General features: G+C 36.7%; 1 protein-coding gene across 8 annotated transcripts in view; it reads right to left on the reverse strand.

Moving 5' to 3' along the window:
* The window catches only part of ABI1 (abl interactor 1), a 105,949-nt gene that overhangs the window by 30,656 nt on the left and 61,964 nt on the right, over window positions 1-13,329 (reverse strand). For all 8 annotated transcript variants that reach the window (XM_020990326.2, XM_020990329.2, XM_020990328.2 and 5 more), the window contains exon 3: window positions 1,669-1,845. In XM_020990326.2, coding sequence (XP_020845985.1) covers window positions 1,669-1,845 — 177 coding nt within the window. The remainder of the gene's footprint in view (window positions 1-1,668; window positions 1,846-13,329) is intronic.

The following is a 13,329-nucleotide window of genomic DNA, read 5'->3' on the forward strand; positions in this document are numbered from 1 at the left end:
TGAACACAATGCCAACAAACAGCTAATTTACTCCACAGCTACTACAAGTTATATCTTTACATGGAAGTTTTCAAATGCAAACTGACTACATGGTAAAAGAGTCAAGTGCAGTATAAAATAATACCTACAGAGTGAATACAGTTTGTGTCCATCAATAAGATATACATATTCAATAAATCACGCCATTAAATTTATAGGAAGCACTCATTTCTATAATGAATTTTTTTTTTTAGCTGACTGTAAACAGGTAATTTCCATTAAGACCTCCAGGTTATAAAAACAAAAAGAACTTTTGGCCAAGGACAACAAGAAACAATTTACTAGAGAGTAAGAAGATTAATTCCAGTTTCTATACAAAGTGAAATTTTTACCTAAATCAAAGCCTGAAATATAATGATATAAACGGAACGTAGGATTTATTTATCTGAAGTCCTGATAATACTACTATTAAATACAAAGATGTCTGACTGCATCATCCACAGAAACAATTATTAAAAGTTGGGAATTACAAACTACCAGCTCTACGAATTCCTGCCATCATATAGATATATTAGTATTGATGGGGAAGGAGTGGGTGGGGACACAGAGCAGCTGTTCATGGTTGAGGATAAGGGATAGAAGGTGCTACAAATAAAGGTACTGAAAAGGGCATTACAGCTAGGGATCCCCAACTTTGTGAGGAGGAGTGACTTTTCACTCTTCTAATACACTGAGATGCCTAGTATAGTGCTAGTGGTGGTCAAGGGTACTGTTAGTCCTTAAGTTAGGGCAGGGAAAATCCTGTGCAAAATGAGGGACAGGGTAGTACTCACTGTCAGCTTTGGGAATACCCACTGGAAATCTTGACAAACTACATGTGACAGAGGAAATAAGACAAGAAATCTACCAGGAAAGTCTTCAAATTCTACCAAAGGCTCCTAGTCTAGTGGTTAGGCACCCAGTTCTAGGAGAAAACATATAACCCCTGAAAAAAATCTAATCTGGCTTGACCTAATCACCTGGAAATGAAGGCCAAAAAATGACCCTGTAGGAAAAGGCTCTAAAATTATACAGGGCTTTCTGTCTTGAGCAAAAATTGGCAAAAATCACGCTCCTTCAAAATGCCATAAAATGACGAATAATTTATCAGAAACTTAATTCTCTGAGAACTTAATTTTGATGTTGTTTTCCCACCAAAGAAATGTGTATGCATGGCAAGGGAACTCATTCCAATAATCTCTCCCCTAAATTTTTTTTAGTAAAAAGAAAGCAGTGTTAAGGTAGATAAATAATTCACATGATGCATCTATCATATCACCATGCTTCCTCAGCAATACAAAAATATACTAAAGAAAGGTGAAAACCTGGCACAACAAATTAAAAGTTACATAGGCCCCTCCGTCATAAAAATGAGCTATGTCATTTATTTTTAAAATGTGTATTTGACAAGTAATCCAAGGCAAAATGAAATTCACAAATATTAGAACCATAATAGCAACATAACCCAATATAAATTAACAGAGCTAGTCAATCAAATTAGTCAATTACTCTCCAAAGTATTCTGTATTTCATACTACCCATCAACTTATTTTTAATAATTCTCTAGTAAAACCATCACTGTAATCTGTATCATCTTAAAAATTCTAAACAACATGCAAACTAATTTAAGTAGTCTATAGAAATGCTTACCTTAACACCATGGCCCACATCATCCAGTACTGTATAGTCTATAGGTTTTCGAATGTACCTTACAGGACGTTCCATATTTGCAGGTGCTATTATTTTGTGAGTCCTGGATGTATTCTTATTTGTTGTCAAAATGCCTATCTCTCTCCGAGCCACTTTTTCTTTATGAATGTCCACGGTCTATATTTGAAATTGAACAAAGAAAGAAAATACCATTAAAAAGATGCCCATTCAGTCAGCCATTTATTTAAGGTGAAATGAGAAAAATCAAAGTTCTACTAGAACTTAGAATACTTTCACCTAAAATCCACTTAAAATCTTTCAATATAAAGAAATGTTTTCTTTCTTCAAAATATTCATTGATATGCCAACATATATGGCTTCTAGCTGTATTCTAGAATAAGTAAAAAATTCTAAACATCACATATGGTACCTATTTGACCAAGTTTACATGGCCAAGGACAAATACGTTATAAGTTATAGGCCTATTCCAGTGCATTAGATACCTGTGACTCCAAACACAAACTCACATAGGTATTTTCCAAAGCAAAACTGAATAAAGATAATGAATGGGATTAAAAGCACGTTCTAAGGGCAGCTAGGTGATGCAGTGAATAGAGCCCTGGAGTCAGAAGGACCCAAGTTCAATTCTGCCCTCAGACACATAACACTCACTAGCTGTGTGAATCTGGGCAAGCCACTTAACCCCAACTGCCTCACCAAAAAAAAAAAAAAAGGCATGTTCTATTTTGAAAGACTTAAGTCACAGAAATAATTTCTGAAAACTATGTTTCCTTTCTAAGAGGCTCTCAGAATCTAAAACAGTGCAATGATCAAAGGCAAAAACATTCCAGTAATTCCCACCATGCAAGTAAGAGTCTTGAAAGTCACTTACTTGCACCGTCACTTAACCTGTATGGATCTCGTATCCTAGTCCGTGAAATGAAGGATGGAGCTAAATAATCTTTAAATTTCCACTTCTAAAATTCTGTGACTCTAAAGTATTTATTTAGCATCATCCATGTGCCCAGCACTGCATAACTAATAAACTATTCTCCACACCTTCCCATTTGATCACTGTCATCTCAGATGAAGCAAGTTAAATAGGGTGCCTCTAGAGATTTTTAAGAGGTATGCCAGGAGAGAGATGTCATGAAAATGGTGTTTGATGATGTCTAATTATCATGACTAAACTTAGAAGATGAGGAGAGAAAATGCTGCTCTCTCCCTTCACTGCTGAGATAGAGGATGAATGAGAAAGAGTTCATGGGTCAATCAACAAGTACTTATTAAGCTCCTATTCTATGCCAGGCACTGTACTAAGTAAGCACAAGGGATACAAAGAAAGGGAAAAACCAGTCTGGGCTCTCAAGGATCTCAGTATAATGAGGGAGATAACACGCTAAAAAATTATATACAAACAAGATAAAGACAGAATAATTTGGAAATAATCAACAGAGGGAAGGCCCTAGCATTAAAGGAGATCAGGAAAGGATTCCTGTAGAAAGAGGATTTTTTAGATGGAACCTGAAGAAAGCTAGAAAAACCAGGACATGGAGATAATGAGGGAGAGAATTCCAGGCATTGGGAGCAGCCAATGCATGGAGCTGATAAATGAAGTGCCTTGTTCAAAGAACAGCATGGCTAGGGTCAATGGACTGAAGAAAACATTGTGGGATGTGAGAAGAAAAATAAAATATAAGAAAACTGGAAAGGCCAGAAGGTGCCTAGTTAAGAAGGGCTTTGAATGCCAAACAGAGGATTTTATACTTGATCCTGGAGGTAACAGGAAGTTATTGGAGTTTACTGAATATGGAACATGGACAGACCTATACTTTAGGAAGAACACTGACAGCTTGAATGACGGATGGACTACAGTGGGGAGAAACTTGAGGCAGAGAGAAAAACCAGAACGCTCCTATAATAATCCAGGTATGTAAGGTGATGAACGCTTACACCAGTGGCGGCCATGTCAGAGGAGAGAAGGAATCTTATATAAGAGTTGTTGACAATGTTACACTTGGCAACAGATGATGGGCAGTGGGAGTGAGAAGTCAATGATGACACTTAAGTTAGGAGAATGGGTAACTGGGAGTGAAAAGAGGAAAAACAGGGAATGGATAGGTCAAGAACAGGAGGCAGAGAGTAGCCCAATTTGATTGCAAGGTATAACATACTGAGAGGATCGATACTAGGTAAGGCTAAAAAAATTAAGCTGGACAAGAGATAGAAAGAGAAACTCCATTTAAAATAATTGTAGACAACATAAAATACTTGGGAGTCTACCTGCCAAGACAAATCCAAAACTGCAAAACACTTTTCCCACAAATAAAGACAGATCTGAACAAATGGAAAATTATTAATTGCTCATGATCAGGCCAAGCCAATATAATAAAAATTACAATTCTATCTAAATTATACATTCAGTGCTATACCAATCAAACTACCAAAATTTATTTTTATAGAGCTATCAAAGATCATAAAATTTACCTGGAAGAACAAAAAGTTAAGAATATCAAGGGAATTAATGAGAAAAAAAATGTGAAGGAGAATGGTTTAGCAGTTCCAGAACTCAAAATATATTACAAAGTGATAATCATCAAAACAACCTGGTACTGGCTAAGGGATAAGAGTGGTGGACCACTGGAAAAGATAGGTACACAATACATAGCAAGTAATGGCCACAATAAACTAGTGCCTGAGAGATGCTTTTTTTGATTCCAGTTTTTGGGACAACTCATTATTTGATAAAAACTGTTGGGAAAAATGGAAAACAGTTTGGCAGAAACTAGACATACACCAACACATCACATTGTATACCAAGATACGGTCAAAATGGGTATGTGATTTAGACATAAAGGGTGATACCATAAACAAATTAAGAGAGCAAGAAATAATTACCTGTCAGATTATGGATAACAGAAGAATTTAAGACCAAACAAGATACTGAGAGCATTATGGGATGTAAAATAGATAATTTTGATTAAATTAAATGAAGAAAGTTTTACACAAACAAAATCAATGCAGCCAAGATTAGAAGGAAAGCAGAAAACTGGGGGGCTGGGGGAAAGAATTTACAGCAAGTTTCTCTGATAAAGGCCTCATTTTCCAAATATACAGAGAAGTGAATCAAATTTATAAGAATACAAGTCACTCCTTGATAGTCAAAGGATTTGAACAAGCAGTTTTCAGATGAAGAAATCAAAGCTATCTATAATCACATGAAAAAATGCTCTGAATCACTACTGATTAAAGAAATACAAATTAAAACACCTCTGAGGTACCATCTCATATCTAACAGAGTGGTTAACATAATAGAAAAGGAAAATGACAAATGTTGGAGGGGATGTGGGAAAACTGGAATTATGGACTGATCCAACCATTCTGGAGAACGATTTCAAACTAGGCCCAAAGGGCTAAAACACTATGCATACCCTTTGACCCAGCAATAACACTACTATATCTGTATCCCAAAGAGATTTTAAAAAGGGGGGGTGGTGGGAGGGTTAGGGCAGAGAAGGGCCCATATGAACAAAAATATTTAAAGCAGCTCTTTCTGTGGTGGCAAAGAACTGGAAACTGAGGGGATGCCAATCAATTAGGGAATGGATGAACAAGTCGTTCGTTGTATATGACTGTGATGGAATACTACTGTGCTGTAAGTATACTGATAAACAAGATGCTTTCAGAAAAACCTGTTAAGACTTCTGTGAACTGATGCAACGTGAAGTAAGCAGAACCAGGAGAACACTGCACACAGTAACAGCAACATCATATAATGATCAACTGTGAATGACTTGGCTATTCTCAGCAATACAAATCCAAAACAATTTTGAAGGACTTATGATAAAAAATGCTATCCATCTCCAGAGAAAGAACTGACAGGAATGCAAATTGAAGCATATTATTTTTTATCTTCTTCATTTTTTTTTCCAGGGAGGGTATCTATGTTTTGTTTTACACCATGACTAATATGTAACTATATTTTGTACAACTGCACATGTATAAATAACCTATATCAAATTGCTTGCCATTTCAGGGAGGAGGGAGGGAAAGGAAGGGAGGAGACAATTTGAAACTCACTATCTGCCTCAGTGATCTCATCGGCACTCATGGGTATAATTTCCATGTAGATGATTCCCAAATCTGTATAACCAGCCCTAAACTCTTTCCTGAACTCCAGTCTTGTATCATCAGCTGTCTCTCTTTCTCTGCTTCAGTTTATTCTCCACCCAGCTGTCAAAGTGATCTTCTAAAGCCCAGGTCTCACTATGGTACTCCTCTACCCAGCCTTCCAAGGACACTTCAGTGGTTCCCTCTTACCTCTAGGATGAATTGTAAAATCCTCTATTTGTCATTAAAACCATTGGGGGAAGGGGGGGGGAGGCAGCTCGGGGGCATAGCACCAGTAGTCTGGAGGTCCTGAGTTCAAATCTGGCCTCAGACGCTTACTAGCAGTGTGACCCTGGGCAAGTCACTTAACACTACCCCCAAAAAAAATTTTTTTTAATTTAAAAAAAAAACTAAAAAAAAAGGCCTTTACAATCTGGCCTCTTCTTCCCTTTTTAAACCTTCTTCCAGTTCTCCCATATATATACATTACAATATCGTGAAACTAGCCTTCTTATTGTTCCTTGCACACTAACATTCCATCACCTGAGTATGGACTTTTCACAGGCCATCCTTCCATACCTGGAATGCTCTTCCTCTGTATTTTTCCCTCTTAGAATTTCCTAGCTTCTGGCACACCTGACTAGTTCCACTGGAGATGGAACTTTCTAACATGAAAGGGTCCCTAGCAGAGTAAACAAAAGAAGGTGCCAAAAAGAAGCAACAATTTCTACATTACAGACAATCTATCAGAAGTTAAGAGTAAATTTAGAAGAAAAAAAAAACCACAGTTTTCCCCCCAGACTAACGGGACAGAGATTCAGCTTTGCAATTTTATACACAGAGTGCTATAACAACATTAGAACACATGTCCTCTCTAGAATAAAATGAAATTTCAAGAATTAGAGAATAATCTTGGTTTCTGTTCACGATTCTGCCTTTAAACTGCCAGACACATTCTTAGCTGCCTAATTTCCAAATTAGAAACTAGAGATAAGAATACTGACTTATTGAATATAATCCAGAGATTGTTATAGGACTAAAAACTTTGAAATTTAATTCCTCCAATAATAAAGAATAGAATCATTAGGAAATAAGAAGGCTACTGAGGTAAGCCAAAGGGATAGCAAGGTCATTAAGTTAGCATAATCATTAAAATATACATAATTGTGAGGGCTAAATGAGGGAAAAGTAGACCAGAAATTAAGCCAGGTATGCAATATGTACTGGTCTATTTCAGATACAGATTTGAAGGTGCAAATCATTACTAGTTTCTTTTTTACCCAAAATCTTTTTCCTCAAGGTTGCTCAAGAGCTATGCCCTGGGAGGCCTCATAAAAAAAAAAGACAGAAGAGAGAGAGAGAGAGAGAGAGAGTGAGAGCGAGCATGCAAAAAGGTTTAGAGAGAAGATTATGCAGAACTATAAAGAGAATATAACAATACCATTTTAAATTCTGCACCTTTCCAAAAAAAAAAAGTTACTTGCCTAAATAGAAACAAGCAGCAAGCAACAATACTTTGCTACTCTAACTTTCCCCAGTGACATTCCAAATTGTTCCTATGAGTTTTTCCCCTTCCTCAAGAATCCTTAACAGAATTTCTTATTCATCCCATCATCAACTGTTCAGCTAATAAATGGGGAAAACTGAAGCAAGGTAGTAGGAGAGGAGAAAGTATGCAAATAAAATCTCCATTCCAAATTCCCAGTCCAGATTCTCAGCTGTCTAAATTGAGAAGAGGGAGAGATAGAAAGGCAGATTCCTCTCTTAGTTCTGGTAAGTGATTGTTTCTAATTTGGCACACCTAATTTTGATTCCAAAGAGGAAAGAGTTTGAACGAATTAAGCAGTCAAACTAAGTATCATAAAGAACTTTCTCTCACACTGTTCAATGGGGACAGCAAAGCCACCTCCCATGGCACTTTTGTTACAATTCCAAGATAAAGGATATGACTAAATGTCCTCCCCCAAGAGGGTTGATGTAAAGAAGCTAGAAAGTTCTTGGGCAAAACAGGACTTGACTCTGACTGCCCCACACCTCTTCTCATCTCATTCTAATTAGTTATCTTCATCTTTTGTTTACATAGTGTTTAAAGGTTGGATTTTTAATGTATTCTTGGCATGACCTTTTCCCATCCCAATATCTGACATGTCTGCACTGCTGGCTGATTACTTTAACCTGTTAAGGAGCTCACTATTTAGTAAAATTCTGTGGACTGAAAATGTTTTAGTATTTTAAAAAAGCCAGAGTTACAACTGAAAATGAACACCCTCACCACCTTTCCAGTCTTCTTACACCTTATTCTCCAACACATGCTCTTCAACCCAGTGATGAATTGGCTCTTCCTAGCTGTTCCACAAACAAAACACTCCATCTCTTGGCTCCAGGCATTTTCTACGGGTGACCTACAGGCCTGCAATACTCTCCCCTCCTTCATTCCAATTACTGACCTCCCAGGCTTCCTTTAAGTCCCAACTAAAATCCCACCTTCTACAGAAAGCCTTCCCCCAGCTCCTCTTAATACTAATGCTTTTCTTGTATACAAATTCAACCATTCAGCAGAACATTTGGAAATTTGCCCAAAGGGATACAGAGCCATGCATACCCTTTGACCCCACAATATCACTTACCAGGTCTGTATTCCACAGAGATTAAAAAAAAAGAGAGACCTATATGAACTATTTATATGCCATTTATAACAGCTCTTTTAGTGATGACAAAGAATTCGAAATTGAGGGATGCCCATCAATTGGGGAATGGCTGGACAAGTTGTTCATATAATTGTGATAAAATACTATTGTGCTACAAGAAATGATGATCAGGAGGCTCTCAGAAAAACCTGCAAAGACTTAACATGAACTGATGCAAAGTGAAATGAGCAGAACCAGGAGAATACTGTAAACAGTAACAGCAATACTGTAATGGTGATCAACTGTGAATGACTTAGCTATCTTCTCTGTAATACAATGATGCAAGACAATTTGATTTAAAAAATGCTACCCATCTCCAGAGAAAGAACTGATGGAGTCCGAATGCAGATGGAAGCATAGTTTTTCTTTACTTTACATCTTTATTTATTCTTGGGAGTTTTGTTGTTGTTGTTGTTGTTGTTGTTGTTTTTCTTTGTGTTTTCTTTCACAACATGACTGACATGGAAATACTTTGCATGACTTGCACATGTGTAACTTATATCAAATTGCTTGCCTTCTCAAGGAGGGTGGGGATGGGAGGGGATTTGGAAATCAGAATTTAAAAATAAATGGTAAAGACTGGTTTTACATGCAATTGGGGAGTAAATTAAATTTTAAAAAATGTTTTGAATACCAGTGCCTTCCCCCTGTTAATTATTTCCTATTTATCCTATACATAGCTTGTTTATATATATCTGCTTGCATACTGTCTCCCCCATTGGATTGTGTGTTCCTTGAGAGCCTGGACTGTCTGTTGCCTCTTTTTATATCCCCAGCTCTTCCGACACTGCCTGGGCCTGTGGAACAGGGTCTTAGTAAATGTTTATTAACTGAATGACTGGCATTCATCCTGAAAGATACCAAAGTTACTATACATTTGGAGATTTTAAATAAATCTTACTTTTCCTCATAGGTTAATAAATTTACATGGAGAACTGGAAAGGACCTCAGAAGTCATCTAAACCTTTCCAGTGAATGTGACCAGTATTTACAACTTATTTATTATACTTTTGGATATTTTATTAACTCATTGGATTTAAAGCTAGAAGTGTCATCTACTCCAAGGCACTCAATTTAGAGTTAGGAAAAGCGAGTCTGAGAGTTTACCTTGCCCATTCCCCCCACATCAGCATTCAAACTCAGATCCTCCAACACCAAACCAGTTCTTTGCCACTACACCACAGTATAAAGAAATGGGTTTAGATTTGTCTAATTTACATTTGTGGCATTAATTTTGTTTAATCTCTAGTTTTGCTGCAAAACTCTCAGACTCCTTTAAGATAGTAGGTTGTAAAATAGACTAGCACCATTTGGAAGTTTGAAAACATATTAACACTTCAGATGATCTTGCAAGAAAAGTGTTAATGTGATAGCAACACCTAGACATCAATTATTTGTCCTCAGAATAGGGAGAGAAAAATCCAGAAAAGGCAAAAAGGGGAGGCAATACATATTTTTAAAAGAGGAGAGCAAAGCAAATGGTTAGAAAATAAATCTTACCACAGCAAGAATCAATTATACTAATAGAATTTAAAAGCTTAAAAGTTCATGTAAATTAACTATCCTCCATCTTTTTAAAAGTTTGGGATGCAAACATTCTAGATGCTTAGCCCAAGATGGGAAGGGGCCCTATCTAAAAACTTTGCATCACTTCTAGGGCTATATCCCAAAGAGATCAAACAAATGGGAAAAGGACCCACATGTACAAAACTATTCATAGCAGCTCTTTTTGTGGTGGCAAAGAATTGGAAATTGAGAGGATGCCCATCAATTGGGGAATGGCTGAGCAAGCTGTGGTATATGAATGTAATGGAATACTATTGTTCTATAAGAAATGATGAACAGGCTGACTTCAGAAAAACCTGGGAAGACTTATATGGTCTGATGCTGAGTGAAGTGAGCAGAACCCAGAGGTCTTTGTATATACAATAGCAGCCACGTTATGCAATGACTAAGAATGTTAAACTGAACCCTTCTCAGCATTACGAGGATCTAAGACATCTCCAGAGGCCTCGGGATGGAAAATGCTGTCCACATCCAAAGAAAGAACTATGGAAGTCGAATCGCTCTCACTTAATTTTACCTTAAGTTGAATTTTGTTTCATCTTTCTGATGGTTCCTCCTATTGATTTTAATTTTTACTTACAACTTCACCAATGTGAAAATATGTTTAATGGGCATGTAAATGTAAAGCCTATGTCAGATTGTGCGCCGTCTTGGGGGGGGAGAAAAAGGGAGAAAAAAAATTTTTCAACTCAAAAGCATATGGAAAAAATAAAAATTAAAAATAAATAAATTTTAAAAGTAAATAAATAAAAACTCTGCATCTCTCTCAGGGACTACCATACACAACAAATGCTTATGAAAAAAAACAGCTGAAATGAAATCTACAACGCTGCTTCTTGTTCCACCTATCAAGCATTTAAAATGTTTTCTATGGATGAAACATTCCCCTGTAAAGCTGTTTTACCACTCATCTTTAAAGGAATCAACAGGAGTTAGCCCCAGATGCACATATCCTTATTATGTTTCCCCTTCCTGACAAAAAGTCTTATCAGTCCTGATGATCCTGTTACCCCCTTTACAACCTAAGCACCTTGTGCCAGCTACCAGAGATCCAGAGGACTGAGATACACTATATACATTCTCCCCGTTCTGCCCTAAAACCTTTAAAAAAAAAAACAACACACAAAAAACCACCTGAAGTCCTAAACCAGTTGTGTGCATTTTATAAGTCCAAACAAGTCAAAAGAAATTAAAGTATCAGAGAACACACAAATTTGGGTTTCTCTACAACCTAAACCCACTATTATGAAGTTAAAACCATGAATAACTTCCAAAAGAAGTTTGTAGGCATATTTCACAGTCAAAAATACATTTGCACATTGTGATCCAATAAATGCATATGCAAATGAAATTCCTACGGCCCCAACAGTTTGATTGCTTTGACCTTTTGAAATTCCAGCCTTTACAAAGACAGTAACTCTAAAACTAGGTATGAAGACCTTATTCACTCAGAAAGGCTTCTAACCTGTCCTCACCAATTATAAAAGAAAAAGTCAAAGGATAAATTTAAATATGGTTTAAGGTTTCAAAATACACTTATAATTGTGCTTATTCTTGTTTGTATTCTATTAACACATAAACACACAGTCTTGATTCTATGAAACCTAATTATGTGGGACATCTGTGGTGCTTTTTCTGCTAACTTAACTGGGTATCCCTACTTCTCCCAAGAGCAGAGGGGGGAAACAGAAGAAAGATGAAATTTATACTGGACAGTGATGTGACTTCTTAGTAACTCTGGAAAAACATTTTAGTGATTTAAAGAAGGGTCACGGATCACCAGTAGATTTAAATTGTACATACTACCCTTGTCCCTTCTTCTACACAACGTGTTAAATACAAGCCTAGAAAAATGTTTTAAAATTAACTCGAAGCAAAGCCAAGGCTTTACAGTTTGCACTGATTAATAAAGCATAACTACAGTATAGCTCTTTGAAAGAACAAAGCCACTCAGATGCTGTTTCCATGCCAAACTGAAAAACAAAACCACTTTAGAGAAAATGAACACATGCATTTTGCACAGAACACTGCAGGTGGCTAGAAGGGAAACTAGCATTTTTTTTAAAGGCTTAAAAATAGTTTCAGAACAGAACAGTGATTTCTACTGAACTTTCATGAAATTTTTTTAAAATTAGTACAAAGCTCATGCTAAGTCACACTCAAAGCAAATTTGTCTTTCTGCCAGCAAGACTAGCATTAAAATAAATATTGCAATTGTAAGATGTAGCCTTGTAAACCCTAACAGTTTAGAAGAACTTCTAGGATCAGTGAGACAGAAAAAAAAAAATTTACAAACACAGCCAATCTTTTTCTCTATTTTTTTGGCTGAAAGTTCCTATAAGAATAAATTCTCCAGTTAATTTCTTGTTAAAAAAAAAATCCTATCAGGTATGAATGAGTTGATTTGTACATCAGATCAGCATTTTAAATAGTAATAAAAAGTCTTGCAATACAACTTGGAATACTCAGGCCTGAAAGCTATAAGAAATAGTGATTTTTTTTCACTAGGACATGATGGGGAACACACTATGCATAATATATATTTAATTACTAATTTGTCTTGGAATCTTGGAGTTGGAGAAGGTCCTCCAGGAAAAGTCGCCTGGTCCAACTAGTACCTGAGTGTGTTATGACCATGGAAGAGGGAAGGAGGAAAGCAGTACGGAGCTATTTGTTTCTCCACCTATATTTGTGCTTGGATAGTGCATCAGCTACAAACTTCTTGTGTTCAATTTTTCCAAGCCCCTATTAAATGGTACTAAGGCATGGACACATGATGAAGGCAAAACAATACTTAAAATCACAGCTTCAATTTGCTTCAGCACAGACGCCAGAAAAGGTGTGGGTATGAACACGATGCAAAACTGAAGTTGATGAAAAACTTCTGGCACCCCCCAGGTTCCCTTTTCTTCACACTTTTCACACTCCCTGCCCCTCTCTGATACACATCAGGAATTTGGCACAGATGTATAGCTGAATGTGCACCTCAAAGAAAAGGTTCTTCAAGTGGGGGGAAGGGAAGGTCAACACTCTCTATTCACTGCCCCAGGGATTTCAAACTCAAATATAAACAGATCCCTGCAGGGTACATAGTGACTGACTCCCTTCCATCCTTGTTTAGCTATGCCTTCAACTTCAACTGTACTTTTGGAAGATGATGCTAGACAATAGCCAGAAAACCCACCTTGCAAGAATATTTTCTTTTCTATTTGCATCTCCAGTGCTTTGCAGATAGTTAAGTGCTTAATAAATTCTTTTTCATTCATTCGTTGATATGTTTATGTATCATTAACACAAG

Source organism: Phascolarctos cinereus, unplaced genomic scaffold, assembly GCF_003287225.1.
Source record: "Phascolarctos cinereus isolate Bilbo 61053 unplaced genomic scaffold, phaCin_HiC Scaffold_1;HRSCAF=81, whole genome shotgun sequence".
In the NCBI taxonomy this organism is placed as follows: domain Eukaryota; kingdom Metazoa; phylum Chordata; class Mammalia; order Diprotodontia; family Phascolarctidae; genus Phascolarctos; species Phascolarctos cinereus.